Genomic DNA, 24,182 nt, shown 5'->3' with positions numbered 1-24,182 from the left:
GACATGCTGTTCCTCAACCATGTTTTCTCAACTACACTACAGAGCTTTGAGAGTGGCATTACAGTGATCTGAGTAGATGCTTTCATGCTCTGCTTTCAGCCAAGCTTTTCACACCGCTCTCATCACTCACAGAAAACTCTTCCCTTAAATGGCAATGGAATTCATGGGGGAGTTAAATTGAGACAGTTTGAAAGTTAGAGCTCACTTCCCCTGCTGCACAATACTGTATCACTCCAAAAGGACTTGCCCTCCTCTCCGCATCATGTTATGCTTCTATTCGGCTCGCGTTAGATGTTAAGTTGTCTGCTTCTTGGCATAGGAACTGAGCCCGACTGAGTTCATCTGAAGTTGAGGCCCCTGGGAAATTTAGGTTTTATCAAAGCAAGGTGATAGGGTGGAATTGAGCTTAGTTTGTCCTTCCGCCACAGACTACATGCACACGGGAGACGGAGGATTCATTGTCAGCAGGCCCAGGAGCACTTGCTCAAAACACATTTGACACAGGGATACGCTGATTGTTATAAGATAAGATGTGCTCATATGTGTGGCAAAATCAGGCAGTGTTGTACATTATTTCCTCGGATGATGGAGGAAAGCCTTAAAGGTTTGTGCACATTGTAGGGCCATTTGATGTTAAAAGCGCAATAAAAAAGAAAAAACATTCCTGCTCAGTGGGGGTGGAGGTGGAGGTGGGGGTGGGAATGGCAGTGTCAGTTTTGATCTGTTCATCTGCAAACTTTTGACCTGTGTTGTTAATGCAGCTCAAGGTGATTGTCAAACCCCCGTGTCTTTGTGTTTTCTCCGTCTCTCAGACAGCCTTGAAAGAGCCAGCAGCATAGCCCTACGTCCGCACTCTGATCTGTTTTCTAAATTGGCACCCTTTTTATGGGGCCGTTAACCTGACAGGCTGCCAAGACTTTTGCGCTTTATTCATTTCACATGTTTTGCTCTCCCTCCCTGCTCCGCTAAAGAGTTAGGAACTGGAGTTAAAAAAGAAGAAGAAAAAAAAAATCGACGCACCTCACTAATGTTTGCCATTGTTCCCATGGTGGATAGGTGTTGTCTCTTTAAGCTTGCCTACAAAACAAATAGCCTGGATCTTTTCCAGAGGCCTTTCAACAAGCAGGTGTTTGGCCATTTGTCTGTTAAAAAAATAACCAGATTTCCCTCTCCTTTTATAGCCAATTTGCATTGACAGTCATACTAAATGAGACGAGGGAGAAATAGAAGTCTCCAAACTTGGGAGCGTAGATGGGGGTTAGTGTAGGGTTATAAAATTCATCCACTCCCTCAAGTCTCTCTTTCGAACATTTTTTTCCATTTCTGTTGAGAGATGCTTGTCCTAAGGGCTGGATTAAATTACACTGCGACCGACAGGGCTTTCATGGAACACATCCATTCTGCTACAGCACGCCATATTGGTTTAGTGGCCCGCGGCTTCATTGGCTATTGAATGATTCTAGCGTATAGCCTCACTGGCTACTGTGGCGGATATTAAAGTCATCTACCATGAAGTCATCTGACATGTGATTTCCCACTGCCATTGTGTCCAGCTAGAACGTCCATAAGAAGCAGAGGAGATGGCTGCTGGTGGATTGGACGGTCTTTTTAGTGGACAGACTGTAGGGCTGAAGGAGGAAGATTGAGAGAGGGGGAGACGTAGTTACATTACCACACCTGGCAATTCATTCGCAACATGTGTTTCTACCGCTGCCATAATCATCATCACCATGAAGAAATCCTCCTCATGCCCGATCACCAGAGACATACTAGACCATTTCAGGTCGCATCTACTTACATAATTTCCATTCTCCTTTCACCTTGAGGTTTGAATAATTAATACAACTTTCTAACTGAGGAATAAGTAAACAGGCTGCCAAATTACATTCACAAATCACAGCAGGGAACTTTTTTTTTTAACGAAAATAACCTAATTATTGTAATATTCTCGGGGATACTATTTTGGCTTAACATATCATTATTGCAAATATTCAGTTAAGATGGTGAAAAAAGTAAATAAAAACATTGGCTCAAACCTCCTTTTAAAAAGCAATACTGAATGCCACAGTAACTGAAAATCGTGTTTTCTTTTTTCTTGTTTGCACATCAGAATCAGGTTTGTTTGGCATCAACCACAACAACCTCAGGTAATTTGGAGTTGGAATAAACTTCCCAGGCATATTTTTAAGAGGTATTTCCCATGTGGTCTGGATGCTTACATGCAGTTCTTTTATTTAACAACACCAAACCACTCTCATAATAACACCATTTAAATAAATGGTAAAATTGTTTCCTTTGTGACCATTTGTCTCTGGTATTTGATAAATTGATTGGACTGAGTGAAGCAAAGAAGCATCACTTTGCCTCCCGAGGTCACGCCACAAAACATTTCTACTTATATACTGTGTCAAGCATCTTTCCTACTCAAGTATTCTTGAGCAAGAGGATAAATATTTCAGAAATGTAAATGTGCATGCCATTTTTTTGTTGAAATATGTTTGCAGATGAAGTCCAGTGTACAGTGGACAAATAACCAGTCAGTGTTGCAGCTTTTGTGTAATCACAGTCAGTGCTTTCAATATAAAGTTAAACCAAGATAGAAAAACAGTGTGAGTGGAACAGTGAGCCTGACAGCTAAGTTGTTGTGCAGTTTTAACAACCTTGCGTGCAGCATTATGTCTTTGCTTGAGTACTACAACGCATTCCAAAACCTTCTGCTGGAATATCTTCAGTGGTAAATTTCCTGCAGTTTGCCAATGTCTAATAGCACAACTCTTATTTAATGAAATGAAGATGTTGCTCACCTTTTTTTTTTTAATGATAATCACAACATTATGTGCTGTATCATTTCCGAGATGTGGATGCCGATTCAACTATGAAACAATATTGGTGCTATTTAACTTGATTGTTATTATGACAACACTTTGCCAGCCACCTAGTGATGCTATCCAGTCTCAACATCGCTGCTAATGGTAATAAAGACTCCATTGTCAAATTCTGTGAAGCCGTGACTAAACATCGATTAAACCCTAGCTCTGGGCTCAGGCTGCATCTTTTTAGAGACACTTTACTATCAGTTGTGCCAAGATTTTGTGGTTCCTTTTTGAGGCATCAAAGGCTGACTTGCTTATACCACCACATGAACACACACTATGTAGGCCAGTCTTGGGTCGGCTGTCAGTTATCAGATTGTGGTGAACATTGGTGGTTGTGATGGGGCCTAAAAGGCACATTATATTTCAGATAACTTGTCAACATTCATGCCTATCATTCATGAAATGTATCACTTGAAACTTGTCCTTTGAGTAGAATCAAATGTGGAGATGGCAAAAGTCCTGAATGGCCTTGATACGCGACCTGAATTTACCCAATTTTTCCACCAGGACCATTACATGTTTATCTTATCATCTCTTTCTGTTCACAGAACTGTTAAAGTACCTCAGGCAAAATCTCTAAATAATGACTTGCAAACCGCAATTAGTGACTGATTTCTTTCATTTTTTAAATATTTAGTAGGCTATTCATTTTTATTGACGCAAGGTCTAAAATAAGTTACAATAAGCTTATCAGGGTGGACATTACACTGGACGCAGTGAGTACATCTAGCTTTAACAGCTGAGAGATGTTTACTGTATAACTTGATAGGTTCAGCAGAGAGCGCCAGTGGTCACATTTTGTTCTTGTAGTCGATTTGCCTATATTGTGTCAATGCGTAGTGTAACGTAGCTAACAGAGAAAATGGTATGCATCACTACCCACTGAAGCTGTCTATTCTGCACACCTGCACTCGACAGAAATGTCAACGTGTCCCGAGGCAGAGGTCACTATCCATGAGTACAAGAGGCAGAGGTAAGCAATAGTTACCGCTGCAGGGCTCATACCCTTGAGACACAACAGTTTATCATCTAAAGATAGAAAATGTATTCACAGTCAACAATCAGAGTAACCAGTGTTTAACCACATACAGCACTGTAAAGCCCTTATATATAAACAGTGCTGATATAGAGTATCAGAATATTAATCTTTTCATCATCTCTATTAACTTTCTGTCACCAAATGACCACAGGGACTGTTGGGATGAAAAATGTGCCCTCACTAACGTGATTGATTAGCTTTCTTGTTTGTAGATGAAAATTAAGATGTCAAATCATATTCCTGCAGAGAAAATAGCCCCTAATGATGTTTTCACCCTACGAGTTTGATGGTGGTCGAGGGTTTGATTTGTTGCGTCTCTGATAGAATTAGAGAGAGGAGACAGGGCTCTGCTGTCATCTGCTTCAATAACTGAAACAGCTTAATCAATGCCAGCAGGACAGGGGAAATTCACTCAAATAGAGGTCATAATTCTTAATGTTTGTTTGCATCAGTCTCTTGTTTCTAATAAGCAGCTAATTGAAGACAAGAAGAGTTGGTCAGGAGCCTGATCTTTTTGCAGACAACACCCAGCTATGTTTTCTCTGCAGGCCAACCCGAAACAGACTGACAGGAGCGGGATAGAATTAACAGAGAAATACATTAAAGATGTCAAATCTAACAGATTCAGGGAAGATGCAGGGAGAGGAGTAATCTAATGGTGGTCACATATGCAAGCAATTCAGCAAAACGGAGTATTAGCAGATAGTGAGTGAGTGACAGCCCTGAAGTGTGTGCCTCTATGAAAGACAGGCGGGATAAGCGAGGACATTGTGAGCACTTCTCGGGTCGGAGTTCACAGTGCATTCTTGGTTTAAGTGAAACCCATTTCGCAGAATGCTGACGCGAGCACGTTTTTCTAATATGGATGCAATCCGCAATCTTGTATTTGAGTGATTTTAATCTGAAAAGGGCAGAAATCCAATATCAGTGGCAGCTCACTGCAAGAGAGTGAGTGAGCACAGTTATGGTGGTTTTAAGCATGTAAGATGTGCGACAAATAGGAAACTGTACTTGGTATGATCATGCAGTGGTAAATTGCCGTCTGACTTGCTACATGGACTGACACTGCTTCTCATAGAAAACACACCTTTGTGTTGTGGTTGGAATTATTTGACATATATTTCTGGGTTTGACACAGAAAAAAAGGTTAATATTACAGAATCAGAATCCCGAGGAGAGTCTGTGGCTTGTACCAAATTAACACTTTTCCATTAAAACTGAGCAAATGGTGATGATTCTGTTAGATTGTCAAGTGAAAAATATTCAGTGAGGTTTCAGTCACTCTGCAGATGCCTCTAGTCCAACATGCAAAATGCAACAGAAGACTGACCATAAATACATTTTTATATTTATAAGGCTTTTTCACAAGACCTCATAAGGTCTTCTTCAACTTTACTGGACTGCTACATGCACACAAAGCTCAAACAGATTCTTCAAGACATGGACTGTCGCTGTCTTGTGATTGATCATAAATCCTGTGATGCACTATGCTCCTTCAAACCGCTCCCAAGAGGAGAAAGAGGTAGAGATAGAGCAGGCAGCAGCAGCAGCAGCAGCAGCAGGAAAATTGCATTAATGGACAAATAAAATAGAGGCAGGGGATGGAGTATGCAGTCTGTATTTTGTTGGTGCTACAGGAGGGTTGCTAATAATGACAAAGAGCCAGTGCTGTTCCATTTGTGGTACGAGGATGAGAACCTGCATATGGACATAATTCAGGCCTTTCATCCATTCACATGAAAAATCGACCCTGTCATCAGCATGCAGAAATGATCTGACAACACGGAGTAATGTGACAGAAAGCTGCAAAAGAATTTGCACGGATACAAACGCACTCATGTACATTATACATACATAAACATGAACAGACATACAGAATAGGCCCGCAGATGCACACTGTCTGGAATGCATTATTATAATCCTGTTAGATGTATAGACATTCCGCCACCTGTGTCTCTCCTGGTTACTACATTGTTGCTTGTCTTCCCTTTTCATCTCATCTCTCTCTTTGGATTTTAGTACAGCACTCCCCGCCATAGACACTCAATATAGAGATGAATTGATACATAGAGCAAGTATTGGAGCCTACAGTTGTAGCATATGGTCAGCACCATGTTTTCTGTTTGGAGCCAGGACCTTCCAAATAAGGAGTGCAGCATATCACATTTCTGCTTATCACAATCAAGTTTTGTTAACATAACTCCTAAAGTACAGTAGAGCTGCATGTCTGGAGAACAATCATTACGTGTTCTGTAGAAGCACCAACGATCAGGACAGGGCAGATTCAGGAGCCAGGGAGATCTGCAGGCCAAATACCTGTCAATCAACAGCCACACAGCACACAGAAAAGCTGTTTGTATGCCTTGGTATCTTATATATGGAGCAAACATTTCCACTGTGACCACCTGCACACTTATTAGAGGGCCCATATTTAGCAACTGAGACCATAATGACTCACTGAAAAAAAGAAATTGACTGGCTTAGTATTTCTAGAGAGGTTGATGCTTTTGAATTCAGTAAGAGCCGGGGATTTTTTTTTGGAGCGAGCATCTAGCAGCTGTTGGTGGCATTGCACTTTAATTAAGTGTCCTTCCTGTGTCTCTTTTGCACCGCACACTCATCAGCTGGCCATGTTTTGAGGACAGACCTGAAAAATGTGCTGGTCAAACTGGGTGACTTCCAGGTTCTTCTAGACTTCCCAAATGTCATCAGACCGAATGAATCAAATTCTGATGATGAAACAAGTCCTTTTGCTAGGGTTGTGAAGCTTTTTATTTTTGTCCACCATTTTACAGCCACAACAGCAGCCACAGAGTTGACTACAGCAGAGCCTATGACGTAAGCGTGTGTCGACAGTGTTCCAGTAATTACTCTTACTGTCAGAAGGGAGAGACAAAATTCTGCACTGCAGGTTTAACATTTACGACATGTCAAGTCAAACCAAATTAATACCAAGGAGAGATTTTGGAACGACATGTTTGACAGTGCTCTTTAGAGCCATCATCTAAACACCAAATGAAGGAATAACTTTTGGAAGAATATTTTTTCTATACATTTAGTAGACTTCACAATATTTGTAGAACCTATTCTACAAGTAATACCAGTTGAAGTTATTTATGGTGTCATAACACCTGACTAAGAAATACATTTCTTAAATTATCCACCTGTTTTGTCACCAATGTCTAAATGCACATCAAACACACATTAGAAAATGGTAATGAAAAAAAAAAAGGCTTCTGGGATATCTAATAACACAAGAATACATTGTTTGGTCTGGCCATGACAAGCTCATTGGAAGTCTAAGAGTCCCCATTTGAAAAATAAATTGAAAACAGTTAACCAGCACAATAGCCCACTAGCCAGACTTTGTTAATAATAGCCCATGAGCCAAGTAATGGCACACTTGTTGACAACCTAGAGAAGGCAAGGCAAAAGACAAAAGTCTTTAATCAAGTTATCTGAGTTTGATCGCCAATAATGTAGTCATCACTTTGCCTGCCAATAACCAGAGAGGCTGCAAAAAGCCAAGAGATCAGAGGAGTAGGGCAGCGAGGGCAGATATTCAAAGGGCACAAGGTTCTCAGCCTATTAATGAGTCGTGCATCTAAGAGCCATCTTCACAAGCTTATTCACTATCATAAAGTAATTTTCTCCTAGGCCATTAAACCATTAACACATACAGTAGAGTGCTGTGCAAAACCTTTACTAAAAGCAAAGTGGGGATGCTTTAATTCCATTTAGGCTGTCTAATTTGCTTTTGCCTCTCCATGTAATCCCAGACAGACTTTGAGACATGTTGAGATAGGAGCTCTGTGGGGGCCATAGTGTCTGTTGCAGGACTCCTTGCTCTTGTTGCTGCTGCGGATAGTTTATTTTAATGCATAATGAATACAAATCTAAACATCTGGAGAGCCTAAAAGCTTTGCATAGTTCTGTATATAATCAACCCACTGCATTAGTCATTATGTTAAATTGGCTATTGTTCATTTATTTGTTCTTTTTCACCTTTCCTCTGTTGCAATACACACACAGTTTTTCTCATTTATTTACTGGGAGGATACTTAGGCCATACTAATAATAATATTACGATTGTATGTGATACATTAAGTGCAGTAATGAAACCTTATTATGTGCGGTTATTTATTATGCTGTGGCTTCCTTAAACTGCTGAAGTCCCCCTTAGATTAATAAATCGGCACGTTTGTTGTGATTTGAGTGTGAGGACATGAGTCAGTAGAGGAAATTGAAGGGTTCTCAGACTTTCAATCACAGAGTCATTTGTTCGAGCATCATTATGTGGTTTTTCACAAAATTAGTAAGCTGGATGTAATTTGACATAATAGTGAAAGGAAATAATTGTATCTGCACTCATGTATCAATAATCACAATACAAGGAAACAAGTGCAATGTATAATTAGGCATTACTGATACTCACTGCTTGTGACCTTGTCACTTCTGTGCAAGTGGCATAAAGAAAGAGTTGGGCTTACTTTTGTCAAAGACTGAGAGACACAAGGAAGGAGCAAAAGGCCAGCAATCACCAGGGGGAAGAGTTTATGTGGCTTCTGATGGCTGAATCCAAGTTCTCTTCTTTGACTGCTCCTCCCAGCTCCCTCATTCCCTCCTATTGTGTGTTCGCTGTAGTAGCATCTGGTTAATGGGCCTCTTCAGTCGATAGTCTCTTCCATCTTCTTGCACACACACACACACACACACACACACACACACACACACACACACACACACACACACACACACACACACACACACACACACACACACACACACACACACACACACACACACACACACACACACACATTTTTTTGTAGTAAGGCAAACACACATGCACATTATCTCTGCTGGTACTGTGTGCAGTTTCCAATGTTTTTATCAAATATTTTTTCACTCTTAAGTTAAAAAAAAGGTGCTGTTGTGTGAGTTGTTGAATGTGAGAAGGCATTTTTTTGAAGGACGGCTAATCATTTTGTGTATATCAGCGTATATGCAAAATTGTATTGCATATGCATTTCATTGTGTGTGTGTGTGTGTGTGTGTGTGTGTGTGTGTGTGTGTGTGTGTGTGTGTGTGTGTGTGTGTGTGTGTGTGTGTGTGTGTGTGTGTGTGTGTGTGTGTGTGTGTGTGTGTGTGTGTGTGTGAATTAAAAATCTTTTTTGGTTCATTCACCTACTATACTTGATGGTGGAGCAGTTCATATTGCTTATCAGAGGGTTCATAAGAATAGTCTCTCTCTCTCTCTCTGTCTGAAAAACGACCCAAGTCTTTCGATTTCAAGGTTTCCTTCTGCGTGTTTAGTTCAACATTGTCCTCCTTTGATTGAAAGTTAATAGATCCCAGCAGGGATTTCTGTCCATGGAATAGAAAAAAAAAAATCCTTTTGGCTGCATATTGTCTAAATGGAAACGTGTGTCGAAGATGGCATAAAGTATTGTTGTGTTTAAATTTTTCTCTAAGTGTGCTCTCCCTTTTGGACACAGTTTTATGTAAACTCAGACTCCTAAGCCTAAAGTCTAGCTAAGTTCGTTTGTTGTAATCCACGAGTAATCCCAGTGACTGAATGACATGGTCAGCGGGCTGTTTTTCAGTGAGCTGGCAGAATAGGGTAACTAGAAATTGTCAGTGCTGGACACAACATTACATTGGTATTCAGTTTAACCCATCCTATCTAACAAATAAGCAGGGATCTAAGGATTAGAGCACCATTATTGAAGCCAGCTGGAGACCTGACGCAGACTACAGGCATGCTAACACAATGCTATTAATGTTACATGTTCACGTGTCAGGGCTTTATTTAAGAAACTGAAGGGATGCTTTACACTAAAATACTTAAATGTAAAATGCTGACAGTTTGTTGTCACAGTTTGTTTAAGATTGGTAGATATCAGGAATACGTAGGCTCGATGAATTATTTAACATAAATGTAGTTAGGCACTACAAACGAGAATCTGTCGTGTCAAGAAAGCCATTTGTGCTAGACTGCTTGCTAATCTACCGTACTGCATTAAGCCTTGTGGTTGGGTTGACACTGACACAGTGAGTATGAAAAACTCTAGACGATACCAGATTAAATTACAAAAAAACAACAAACATAATTTCACTCTGCAGGATCCTTTTACAGCTGCACGATTACACCTCCGAAATGATGGATAAAATATCAATATGCCACCCTCATGTTATGCAATGTGTTTAGCCGAATTAAAATTTGCTTTCAGCTTCCGTTCAGGACATTTGGTTTTATGTCCTCATGTCTGGATTGAGAATCTTCCATTGAAAAGCAAAGGAAAAGTGTTTTCCCGATAACATTGCAGTTGCAATAAAGCTTGGCTTGGGCTGTGATTGAAACAATGCTGCGCCTAAGCTGCACTGAGCCCACCTGTTTGTTCTTCAGTAATTGGATTCTGCTTCATTCCATTTGCCTTAATGCTAATGCATAATACAGTGCACTGAGGGAACCGGCCATCACCAGCCAGGGGACACGGAGGAGTAACCTGACCTTACCCCCCATCACCCTCTCATCACCACTCATCCCATCTTGGGACATCTTTTCAGGGCCTCTGTCCTTCAAAGCAACCACATGCTCAGGCTGGATGGATTGATGGTTAAGGTTGTGGGCCTGAAAGGGAACCAGAATAGCAGGTGTTGATGTTATGGCCTACAAGAACAATAAACTAGGCCCTCAGTAGCTTGTTAATCCAAAATAAACAGGCGCTGGTGTGGACAGTTTGGGCCCGGGGTGGAGGAATCCTCATCAAACAGAGTATGAAGAGTTGCTACCAACAAAGGACTGCATAGCCAAAGCTTAATCTGTACTTTGGAGACAATAATGTACAGAAAAAAACCTTAGTTGTCTCCAGCTAATGAACACAGTGGACTTGTTTACATTTCTTACATGAGCAGACGTAAAAAAAAAAAAAAAAAAAGGCTTGTCCAGGCATAGATGCTAGAATATTTACATTGTATTTGCTGCAAAACAGAAAAAAAAAAAAAAAAAATATGACTAAAGTAAATATCCAAAGTATAATTGGTGAAATCTACTCTGACTACCTCTGACTACATGTGCTCATGACTTTCTCTTGTGTAGGAGGAAGGTAGCATGTTGTAGCCAAGTCTATAAACATCACAACACCTTCACAAACTGTCAGCATGTCAGAGACTCCCATATGCTCTTTGCCATTTTCATCAGGGCCATACTTCTCTCATGATCAGCTGCCTTTACTAAGTGGCTGGTGTCGATGGCTGTGACTCAGCTCTGCCCACAGCAGTGATGAAGATAAAACATCTGGAGATGGTGTGTCTGCGCCTGTGTATGTGCGTCTGTGTGTGTGAGAGAGAGAGTGTGAGAATGTGGTTGGCCGTGCATTGAAAATGGAAGCATAAAGAAATGAAGCAATACGAAGACTGACATAAATTGTGTGGGTACTGGTGTGTATGTGACCGAGTGGGTGAGCGACGGTGGCCAAGGTTCATTAGCGTGTCATCGGCTGCCTCCACAGCGAAATAATAAGGCCCTCTCTCTCTGTCTCTTCACTTCACTTTCTTCTCTCTGCATCTGCTGAAGATGAACTGAGCTGTGAAAAATAGCATCTGATCTCAAGTCAAGTCGGTGACACATGATGAAGAAACGGATAACAGCTGATGAAGTGACAAAATCTAAATGCTAACAGTGAGGTCAAGAGGCAAGAGAGCTTGATGAGCTGCACAGAAGGCAGAAGAGTAATGTTTCTGATTTGATAAGAAACTGGCATCTGGATCTCAAGGCAAAGGAGTAGTGGTATACAAAATGCAAGAATAGATCTCCCTCTCTCCTGACCGTTTTCCAGAGTTGTTTGTTAGTATTAAGAGATTCCCTGGCTACAGAGACTGTTCGCACTTTTTTCCACTGCCTCAGAAACAATGGATGCTCGGACTGTAATGTGAGACATTCTGCAAATGGAGAGAAATTCAAATAGTGTTATTTAAGTGGATGCAGAGGGACAGACTGCGTTTTGCAAGCAGGTGTACAGTATGTGCATGCATTCGTAGGTCTATGTGCTGTAAATATGATGAAGGCAAGTCATTTGAGCTTTGAAGAATGAATACTGCTGCGCTGACAGACGAGAAGAGAGTGTGATACAAGCAGGGGGAGAGGGAAGGTAAGGGAGGGTTTCGGTAAAGCTTCACCAGAGAAGAGTTGACAGATCTTAAAATGGCAGCCTTTGGAAAAGCCTGGCTTCACTGCATCAGACTGATCCACAGAAAACAGAAAATGATGACCAAAAGACAGTTCAGTGGACACTTTTCTCTCTGGAGCCGAAGGAGATGATAGAAATGAAAACTACTAAATAGCATTGTTGTATCACACTATTCTCTCTTTAATATGAGGTCCTGACCAAAGATAACAACATATATTTTTAAACTACTGTACATTCTCCTACGATGATGGATGCACGCAGTATTCACCCACCGCGCTCCAACTGACATGTGTTTGACCCCTATCCCTGTCTACAGGAGACAGCACCTGGTGCCTCACCACAACACCATTAGTGGTCAACCACACACACACACACACACACACACACACACACACACACACACACACACACACACACACACACACACACACACACACACACACACACACACACACACACACACACACACACACACACTCTCTCTCGCACTCTCTCGCACTCTCGCACACACTCTCGCACACACGCTCGCCAGATGGGATATTTTTAGGGGACATGATACAACCAATAGGGTAGCTAACGCTCGGAGATTCACACCCCATGGGTCTGACAGGAAGGGATCCATTTCCTGACAGCAACCACAAACCATCCACACATGCAGCACATATCCTCGGTGTGTGAACCTTAGTGTCGCTTGAAGAGTGACAGGAGGAAAAATACATAAAAACTATACATATAAAGCAGTCGCACAATGTTTCATCTCCCAATTGTTTTCAAAGAAGTCAAAATGGAAATGCAAATTCCTTGATCCTTATGAGGATATACTGCCAGTTGTAGAATCTAAAATAGTACAATTAAACTGTTTTCCCTCAAGAGGTTTCTCTAGCACATCTGTAAATACTTCCAAGCTATAATTCCACAAGAACCATGACTAACCCTACAAAATCCACTTATGAGTCAACATTAACTGTCTGAAAGTTTTTATATTTCTCCTGATAAATTACCTCAGGTTTAACTGTTATCTACAGGAATGAAAAACATTAGAAATCAAATTCACAGATCTGAAGGAAAAACACAGTTGGAAACTACACTGGAAATGTTTTATTGTTTAATGCATATGCGATACTACGTAGTATGAAATGAACACCATCTTTACCTGTGTCTATCCCGTTTTTTTTCAGCCTCCACCATTGCTGAGAATGGGAGGAAAACATGCCTGAAGCTCAAAGTTTTCGTCCGACCATCAAGTAAGTGTTTGCATGCAACACAAGGCTTTGTAATGGAGCTTGCTGAAGTCCACAATTGGACTGAAAATCAAAACAATTTATGTCTACTTCTCTGGTTACCTCACTACCCTGAATTGCCTTTTTGCTCACTGTCCAACATATCCCCTTCATTTATCACAGAAATGCTTTACTTGCTAAGAAAATGTTTGTTTTTGGAAACATTAAAAAAAAAGATGATAGCCATTCACATTTAATGAAGTTATCTGAAAGTTGCCATGAGCTTTGTTGCTTGGGATGTTTAATTTGAGGGCTGAGAGGGGTGGGGTGGGACTACAAATGTCACTAACCTATTTGGCACATACGTCTAATGATTTCTCATTCTCCCTATTTTCTGTTATAGACAGCTGTGTGAAAACTATAGGCGTACATGACCGCGTTTTTGATGTAAACGACAAAGTAGACAATACATTAGAACCACGAGGTTAGTATGGCTTCCTGCTTATTTGATCCTCTTCAGTATGACATCTGTATATGTGTCTCTTGTTCTCTGCTTGTTTCCTTTTTTGCTGCTTGTCTGGAAGCTGATCTGTCCGTCCACATCTCTGGCAATGCTTCTCTTCAACTGATCCTTCTCCAGATTGCCAAAGTCGTGTCATGTTCCTGCTGCCGCTTACATGTTTAAATCGCTGTTTATGTAATCACACTGTGGGCTTACTGTATATTGACTGTTGATACATGCCGGTATATACGTGCGTGGGTGTATATACAAACGATCATTTCCAGCTGTCTGTTGTGCTTCATACAATCATAGTCTTTAAAATGATTCTGCCCATTAAATCAGTCACTTCACTGTTAAAACCCATAGCGCTGGACTTCTACATATAACAAATCAGGATCAAATTCTTATCGTCAATTGAGTCATTTTGTGGAGGTTTTGACGCCTTTTACAGTATTTAATTCATCCACCGTTGTATAACCACAACAGTAGCAACAGAATAGGCTACCGTGGAGGCTATCATGTAAGCACAACAGTGTTTTTTTAATCACTCTCGCTGGCAAAATGGGGAGAAAAAAAATTCTGCATCGCAGGTGTAAATTAAAATGGTCATTTTAAAACACAAAAATCATTGCATGCACATAGCTATACCATACCGTCACACAATACACTTGGCATGTTTTTAGAATCTGTTTTCCTGCTCTCTAAGTTGCTCTGTAGCCCAGCATTAATTATCTTATGTACTCTGGACGCACAGCATTTCTACGTCTTCATATATGAGGCTAACCCACTCGCTCAATTAAAACTCTTTACATAACCCACATGCTGCCATCTCCTTCCCAGCACCGGCTCACCCTGAGGTCTGAAACTACACAAAGACTGCCCCACCATGAACAGATAAAACAAACTATTAAATATAGTGAATATGACATACGTTATTAATATTCAAAAACATTTTATAGATGTTATGAATTTGAAAAGATCTATTACGTTTTGAAACTGGAAGAATATTGCTTTATCAGTTCACTGTGAGGATAAGAAATTATGATAAACTACCACTTAAATGGGGCACACACACACACACACACACACACACACACACACACACACACACACACACACACACACACACACACACACACACACACACACACACACACACACACACACACACACACACACACACAAGGATTCAGCAAGGCCCGATCCTAGGACATTTTTAATGCCCACCTGCCTCTCCTCCTGCCTGATTTTCTTTGTGCCAGTTTGCCCGCCTTTCTATCCAGTCTGCATCTTTAATGGCCGTCTCTCATCTTGCAAGCGTCTTTTGGCTCCATCCACTATTATGCACTCCAAAGGAGGAAAATTAAAACATTCATCCGTCATCTGCTGTTGCCCTGTCCCTCCACTGCCCCCCCCCCCACACACACACACACACACACTCACACTCACACGTACGTTCATATAGTTATTTAACTGTCCGGTCCTCTGTTCTGTCTATCTGTCCTTTGCTGTGCATGGTTCAGCTACTTTCCCATGGTGCAGCGGGCACATGGCTGCTCACAGATACTGATGCCACTGCCAGACAGACACAGGAGGCAGCTCACCTGGGAGATGAATTCAAAATGTTTCTAACAATGAGAGTAGAAACATTATATAGCAACTGAAGTTCATATGGCAACTCAGACTTTAAGACATGAACCCCAAAATCTTAGCTATGCACCAATTAGTAAATAGTACTGTAAGTAAATAAGATATATTGTCAGGTTACACTTTGTAGATCTCAGCACAAATGTAAGCATTTGAGAAAAGATGTATTGCGTGTTATCTTTTGTCTGTGATGCAATGTTTAAAAAAACAGGCTATAACATAAACTCACTATTTTTTTTTTGTTGATCCTTTAGATGATACCAGCCATGATCCGGCTGAGCCTTCCCGAAGTGAAACAAATGCTGCGCCACATCTTCAGAAAACCAGTCCACTTCTGGCATCGTTGCTGGTCTGCCTTGCAGCACTCTCCACTTTATAGCGCCTCCCTCTGTCCTGGAGGTCATTTACACCTAGCGTGGCCTGAATCTGCCCGTGGCTGCAGGGTAGGGGTGGGATTTGGGTGAATGGCGTTTTGCTTGATTGGGCATAAGAGCAGGCTTCTCAAGGAACCCTCTATTTTTTTCAGAAAAAAATATTTAAGTGGTCTTTCTCCGTCTGTGAGTGAACAAAGTTGATGTTACAAGTGGGAGAGACAGTTCCCCCTCTTAAACCTTCAACTAAGATGCCAAATCCCGTTTTTTGACACTTAGTGATTCTTATTTTCCCGTGACTTTTGACATCCCTTTACATTACGTTTATGTCATTGCAGCACTGATATTACCCCCCTTAACACATACACACACACACACACACACACACACACACACACACACACACACACACACACACACACACACACACACACACACACACACACACACACACACACACACACACACACACACATATAGAGCACATACACAGTGACAGCATTACAGCATTGCAGAGTCAAACAAGAAAATGCCTCTACACTCACAATCAATAGCTGTAGAGTTTATACAAAGTTGTACACAGTAGCAGTTTCACACAGTAGGAAAGTGAAGATTCTAGGTCTTAGTTATGACTGTACATACACAAGTAGATAGTTGCCCCGAGACCTTTCAAGAAGCCTTTCAGAAAATGTTTTGATCAAGTTCTGTTGGGTGGTGGGAAGCACATTTTTGCGCCTCCATTTTCCTGGTAAGTCTAGTACAAAGCTGAAAGATAAAGATGTAAGAAAAGAGGAGTGATGGTTTTAAGCAAAGGTCAGACTAGAAAACACAGCACTGAGAAACACTTACATGGCATGCACCTTAGCCTGCTGATCTTCAGACTGTCCTGGTTTAGAGATAGTGGCCAATTTTCTTTTGAGTATGAAGTGTATATAAAGGCGGATAAGATACTTAGAACTGTCGTCAGCGATGGTAAAACCGATAGAACCAGTAGGTAACTCCTTTATGTCGCTCAAGAAAACCCCTCTCAAAGCATTTGGTTCCCTCCAACTCACAAAACGACCAAATTGAAACTTTCTCTCCAGACACTTCAGGGACTGCTGTTGAGATTGAGGATCAATATCTTTTGAAAGTTGATCACACAATTTCACGGCAACAGTCACAGACATTTTGTGCAATGTTTACTGAGCTGGGCAGCAATTGTTCTCTCTGTTCCATTTGAGTTTTAGTCAATATTAACACTCCCATAAACATTTGCATCCACAGACTTTTTTTCCCCTTTACTATTGATTGTTAAAATGATTATTTAAAAAAATATTCACGGCTAAATTGGACTTCAACAATCAAGTTATTTTACTATGACAGTGGAGTCATCAAACATTGTCTGTAACAATAAACTTAGCATTTTTGTGCTGTTTTAGATTCACCCGAATGAGAAAAATGACAGGACATTGGAAAGTGTTTGAAAAGATGCTTCAATGCACAGTGTCAAACTTTTTCTCGCATGTTTGTCCCTTAAATATAACCATAGTTTTCCCTCATAATAGAGTTAGCTGGAGGCTTCTCACATCAGTTTGTTGCAGCAGTAAGTACAGCATTTGCAGGACTGATGCATAGCCCCAATTAGTGGAAATCACACTGCAAAGACAAAATGTATCCATTAAATCCAAGGCGATGCACAGCTCTATTTACCAGGTTTATATTAGCACTTAAATTCAAAAGAAGTCACTGTGCAATAACGATATTCAGCTTCCCTCTACTCCCACAGATGCACATGGTGAGAAAGCAAAACAAAAGCTTTTATGTCTTTTTTTTCAGACAGAGTTGTTTCTTTGCTTTAAAAGACACACAAAAACACAGAAAACCTAACTCTGCTAAAAACCGACTTCCTTTCAGAGTCGAGTTGTTGGATGAGAAAGGGGGCACCAATTTGGTTTGAAAAGACAGATACTAAGAGAGAAATAGAGCAAGAACAGGAGCATGTCCACCTTCAGCTCCTAATGTTACTGGTTTAAGTGACTCTTTAATGAGGTTCAAAATGACAGGCATGTGGACCCCATGTTGTGGCAAGGGGAGTTATTTCTGGTATTAAAAATAGATGGAGGAAGGCTTGGGGGGTCTCGGGAGGGGGGTGTAGAGTTCCATCGTGGGGGGTTTTAAAGCACCAATGACCTTGCAGTTTGAGAGAATTGGTGAGTGAAGGAGACAGAACGAATTAAAGGGAGAGACACACACACACAGAGATAGAAAGCCATGGGAGGTAGCCAAAGGTAGTGTGACTACAGTGCCTAACAAAACAAATCTAGACAAAACCATGCAGCACTACTGGAAAAAGAACAAACACTTGATTTAATGTCAAACACAATGTCCAGCACTATTCAGTCTCAGAAGGCATGCACTGTTTTGTTTTTGCTTCGTTTTCTTTTTTGTGGCTGCCTTTTTGTCTGTTTAATTTTTTTTTTCTCAAGAAAGACTGCCTTTCCCTTTTGCCATTTGTTTTTTTGCGTTAAGGTAACAATGCTATTACAGCGGAATAGCAGCTCAGCTATGAGGGGGCAATAGGAGACGAGGCCATTTAATGAGGTACTAATTTTCAGGATAACACCACAGGAAATCAGCACCGCGGAAGATTCAAAATGGACACTTGTCAGCAGCTTAACACTAGACTTTTATCAGAAACCAGCTTCAATTGTACTCTCTTATAGTTACCAATACTATTTGTCCTTATTGCTATCATCACCATGATTTATTCCGTACACACCTTAACCTGGGAAATGAGGATCAACTTATATACTGGATACTGTGTATCCTGAGGTAGTCAATCATAAAACATGTAGTGTTAGGTTAGTATCTGTTTTGTACCTTTCTGGAGGACAAAAGAAAAAAAATGAGATACATCATTGTTAAAACTGTATAATTATTATTATTGTTATGATGATGATGATTATGACTATTATTATTAGGAAAACTTCTTGATGTAAATAGTGTTTGATATTAAAGTATTAATTTGGTTCTTATGTCTTTTCTAAAAAAAAAAAAAAAAAAAAAAATACCGTATTATCTCTGGGTTTTGCGGAGTGTGTACTGTCCTCAAACAATGCATTGTGTGCTTTGATCTTCAATGCCTACTGAAACTTTGAGCTAATATGAAGGGGAAACGTGTGGGAGCTGTACACGTGTCCATGTACAGAAGGCTTGACATAAGCCAACATCTTTCAAACCAGTCACCAACCTTCACCATCTCTTCACACACGGTCCTGGTCCCGCCTTGGAAAGAAACACTTGGGATTCAATGGATGGCCTATTTGTACTTGTTTTGCCTTCAGTGTTTGAGAGCATGTTGGTCAGCTCAAAGATCAGCCATGAGTGGACCGTTGGCTTTTTTATTGGAAGGATCTCACCAGTTTCACTATGTGGCATGCGCATGAACTTTATAACATGTAAAAAAAAAAAAAAGTAAAAAAAAAAAAAAAGGTTTTCTTTTGCTGTTATTTTCTTTAAGCTGTATTAGATTTTCTGATCACTTTCATGTGTGTTTTTGCATCCCCATTTGAGTGATGTCATTAAACTGTGTAGTTACAGGTGACAAATGTACATAACACAAACCATTGTTGTAAAGTTGCAGTGGGAGGGGGGGAGAGGCAGGGTCGGTCCTTTTGTAGTTCAAAAGCAACTTTTAGTTGTTGTTTTTTTTCCTAAGAATGACTCTCTCCATCCACTGAATTCATCCCATGTAGCTACAGTCTGTCTGCTCTGACTATTCATCCTCTCTGCTCTCCCAAGAGGAGGTTTTGGGAGTGTATACATCGGTCTGGACGTTTTTCAGTGTGAAAAAAAAAAAAATGTGTGAGACCTATAAGTTTGAGTGTGTGTCTCATTTGCTGTTGCTGCAGTGAATGGGAAGCGGCAACCCTCTTTGGCAGCGAAGAGTGTTTCCCATGCCTTAGCCCTTCAGCCTCTGCCGTGGCAGCCCCGTCTGTGTACAAGACGCTTTCTGCCATTGTGCTTTTACACGGAACAGCTGCTGGCGTCGAAGAGACTACAACAGGGCCCTTCACTTTCTCTCCCTTTTTAACAACCCTAAATCACTTGTCACTACGGTAGACGTCGGTCCTGGGCACAGCTCAAGGATTAGTGCACCCCCTTCCACCAAATCCTGAACTGGATTGTTAGCGGGGGTAAAGCCTATCATCGATCCAGGTTCTGTGCGTATGGGGCAAAGCCTCTCAGCTCCCCTCTTGGTGATGAGCCACTTGTTCATTTTATGTCCCGTCTCATTCTTCTTGTGCTTGTATAACCCCTACCACACTACCTGCTGTCCTTCCTCCTTCACCTTTGAACCCCGCTCCCACTTTGCCATCAGTGGGGAATGTTTCCAACCTGCTCTTTTACAGTATATAAACGACAAGAAAATTTGACAAAAAAAATGATCTGTATTTGTATATACACGTGTCTGAGCAACTATGAGTAATACAATAAAACAGAAATACATTGCTTTGATGTTTGTTCTACAGTTTTTCCTCCTCTTTTAAACCCTTTTAAAAATGTATAAAAGTGCAGTATTGTGATCGTCGAGTTTAGTCTTGTAACCAGAAGCACTGTCAAATGTGTCACTGCATTAGGAATGTTCACTGCATTAAACGTTCCTCCTGTAACTGACACAGAAAGTAACACACAAACACACGCACATTCGCACTCTTCTCTCTTTAGGTTTCTCCCTATCTGTGCCTCTGACTAGCTGTCTACGCTGTGAAATCACACCCCCTAAAGTCCGACTGAGAGGAACACTATCCATCAGGATCAGAATAAGACCTTAAACCTCCTTTCACTTCAGTCGGGCACTAATGAGGACACCTAATAACCTTCTGCTGGACCCCATCAGCGCCATTTAGCTTCACCTTCCATTATCTCTGGTAATTAGACTGAGAGTCAGCAAGCCCTTAGGACCAAAGGGGGGTGAGAGGCCTCCTGATAAGGCAACTCGAATCCGGCAATGTTATGAAGATCAGTGAAATCTGACTTTACACACAAAAAAGACTAGTCTTTATACAGGAGGTAAACATAAATAGTTGGATTTAAAAGATAATTCGATAAAATAAAGAAAGCTTAGATTCTTGGAGAACATTGATGCTGCCAGTATTAAAGGATTTTTCAGCCCTATTGTGGTTTACAGTGAGGATTAAGCAGACAACGCTCCGAAAGATGGAATAAAACATATTGATGCAAAAGACATGAAATCTCATCCAGGATACATTTCTATCCAATTTCATCTTTTTCCAAAGCCAGTACTTTTTTTTTGAACGCGTCAGAAGAAAAAAAAATTCTTTATGCATGATCACACTTGACATGATGAGCCAATTAGTGTCAAGTCGTTCTTCCTGGTGTTAATACTAAAGAAGGCTCTGGAGATGCAGGTGTGTGTGTGTCTTGGTAGACCAATAAAGACAAATCACTGCGTCTGATCATTAAATCTGGGATAATGATAGCTTTATGTGAAGATGTGTCCCAGATGTACCATTAAGGACATGAATATAGTCAGGGTCTGTGACCAGGAGTGAGCGAGGGGTGAGCACCGGGATGAGATGCCGTTCAACTGAAACCATGTCACCCTCGAGATGGCAACACAAATGCAAGATTTACCTACGCTTTTGATTCTATTTCTCCTTTTCTGCCAGTGTGGCTTTCTGATAGAAGAAGTTTTATCTTAACACAATAACAGCTCGAATGGCAGCCCTGAAGAGGCCACTTTAGTAAAAGGCTTCTGAAGGCATCAATCTCAAGTCAGCTGGCTCACTTATTGGCTGCATGGTGTTTCGTTTCCATGTGAACAATCAGTTTGACTGACAGCTCTGAATGATGTCTTCAGTTAATCGCTTCAGTGGTGTGAAAAGGTCATAAATCACCCAATTACGTTGCCCCGCTTTATGAATAGATATTTTTGGGGGAATATTTAAAACGCCTCTAAGGCATATCAACTTAGTCAACCCCATATTTATTGAGAAGGAGTTGGGGGGGGTGGCTGCTTGTGCCAGAAATAACTGATAAGCTGAATACATTTTAGAGGCTCAGTCACACTGTGGAATGTCATAATGTTACTGGGTTAGAAAGTTAGAATACAATTCAAGGTCAGGAGTAACGATTTATGACAGCTTAGACATGTTTTATTAATAATTTCAGAAAGAAGAATATAAATAATAACGGACAAACAAAATGAAAATTAATGCGATTTTTTTTGTTTGTTTTGTTTTTAATCTTTGAACAATACATTAGTTTTCCAGCAGATTGATTAGAAATGCACAAAACAGAATTATTTGAAACACTGTCTCTGTCAAAGCAAGGTGCAACGTGTTTCAGCTGGGTTTGATCAATACCCATCAAAATACAATCTCTTAGTTTCTTTCATTGCACTTTGAGAGTCAGTTCTAGGGATTATCATTTTAAGCAAAAACACTTGTTGATATTCACTGGGAACTATTTGATTTGATTTGAAAAATAGAAACTTCATCTGGTGACAAAGTCAGTCATTCATTGTTGATCTGTGGCTGGGACGTCTGCCTGATGCTCTGATCTCACAAACTTATGATATGCTAGATCTAGAGTTTTCCCTGCACGTCACTTTGGTTTAATTTATTTAATTAGTTTCACACCGAACTATTTGGGGGCTTTAGTAGCCTTTGCATGTTTCTCCTATTTAAAGTGGAGGATCTAATTTCACAGCACCTAAAAATGTTCAGATACCTGGTAGTAACACATTCTTCTTCTCCTTCTTTTGATGCTTAATCATGGTTGGGAAACAGCTTTCAGGTGCATTAACTCCACCTTCTGGTGGTAGAAGAGAATTACTAGCAGGTGCCGGTAGAGAGATATAGGAAATATCTAAATACTATAGCAGCTTTCTGTAAAACAGGCCTTTTCAATATATATATATGTGGCCTATGTCCGGATATTGCTAATTCATTATGCTGTAATTGTAACAGTTGGTTGTAGCCAGTACATGACAAAATATTCTGTGTAATCTGTGTATTCCCAGTGATCTTCCTATGCTGCCATCTTGCTTTGACACTGAGTATCCCTGCAAACAATGAGGTAAAAGGCTTTTGTTGCGGAGATGTTTAGGGAAATTGTCTCCCATAAAGGTGCTCACTCTGCGTGTCTCTCTATAGATCCAGCATAGGTCCTCAGCTCAGGTGGAGGTCACTGCACTCACTGCACTCGCTGCACTCACTGCACTCACTGCACTGTGTTCCACGCAAGTCATTTTCTTTTATTTATGCCTCTCGCATGTTGACCTTCAGGGCTGAGAGATGAGGGGCTGCAGCCAATCCAGAGGAGGATTATGGGAAGATATGATGCCACTACAAAATGGCAACTTCAGGGCAGATAGAACAGATTGAAAGAGGTGTTGGTGGAAGGTGATGACTGAGGATCACATGTTTGAGCAACTGTGTGTTTTATGGATCAAGCTTGTATGTCTTATATTGTCGTCTCTTTTTCAAATCGAGACAAAAAGGAAGGAAACTGTTATTGTTTTCAGCGTTGTGTGTGGGCAGTCAAATAATATGTAGAGCTATGAAAACAGCAGGTTTCCACACAGGGTTTCACACCATGTCTGATGTGTTACGCTAAGCATTCACACATGCAGAAATAAAGATTTCCTCATTTGAAGTGACAGCTAATTTCACATGGAGCTGTGAAAAATTAATGCAGCCCAGTTTGAACAGTGAAACTAATAGAACGCTGGCTAGACCATGAACAGTGGGTGGCTCGGTCGCTATGAAACAAACCAATACACAAAACTTGTTACAAAGAAAACAAATTAGCTTGTCAAGTGTCAAATGGTTTCAATAAAATCTGGCATGACACATATTCAACTGTCAGGAAGTGTTGATTTTTCTATATAAAGTGTTGATCAGAGGGTTGTTTTTCCATTGGTGGTGCTGGTATTGCTTATTTTTTCTGTTCAGAAGAACTGGTAAATAAACTTTAGTGGACAAGTTTGGTTATTATTATGTTGTTATTTTCACGATTGCAGAATTTAATTATCTCCGCTGATATGACATGCAGAAATCAGATGTCAGATTTATATCCTTCTCGTCTATCTCCTTCCGCTCATACAGAATGGATCTGTGATATTTGTGGGGTACTGACGTGGAATTTGAGAATCCAAATTCACAAGCTTTGCCAAAGGGGAGAGGACCTTTGTCGTCGCCTGAGCAGCTCCTTCCACTCAGTGAGTATGCCATTGAAACGAGAGTATTTCCTGCCTGTGCCCATTGAATGAATGAGGCAAAAGTGACAGGGATATTACACTGACATGTCAACACTAGATCATAGA

At 40.7% G+C, this 24,182-nt stretch overlaps 1 protein-coding gene across 2 annotated transcripts in view; it reads left to right on the top strand.

The window, feature by feature from the left end:
• The window catches only part of efna5b (ephrin-A5b), a 99,667-nt gene extending 79,320 nt beyond the window's left edge, over positions 1-20,347 (top strand). Inside the window, exons 3-5 of one of the 2 annotated variants that reach the window (XM_069699591.1) lie at positions 13,286-13,351; positions 13,731-13,811; positions 15,731-20,347. In XM_069699591.1, coding sequence (XP_069555692.1) covers positions 13,286-13,351; positions 13,731-13,811; positions 15,731-15,855 — 272 coding nt within the window. In that variant the 3' untranslated portion in view covers positions 15,856-20,347. The remainder of the gene's footprint in view (positions 1-13,285; positions 13,352-13,730; positions 13,812-15,730) is intronic. The other variant, XM_069699592.1, reaches the window with a different exon arrangement.
• Positions 20,348-24,182: the final 3,835 nt, after the last annotated feature.

This window comes from Brachyistius frenatus, unplaced genomic scaffold (genome assembly GCF_029030835.1).
Source record: "Brachyistius frenatus isolate BFR_SWC_R1_liver_20210118 unplaced genomic scaffold, ASM2903083v1 Contig_30, whole genome shotgun sequence".
Taxonomy (NCBI): Eukaryota; Metazoa; Chordata; class Actinopteri; family Embiotocidae; genus Brachyistius; species Brachyistius frenatus.
This window is presented reverse-complemented; position numbering and strand designations above follow the sequence as displayed.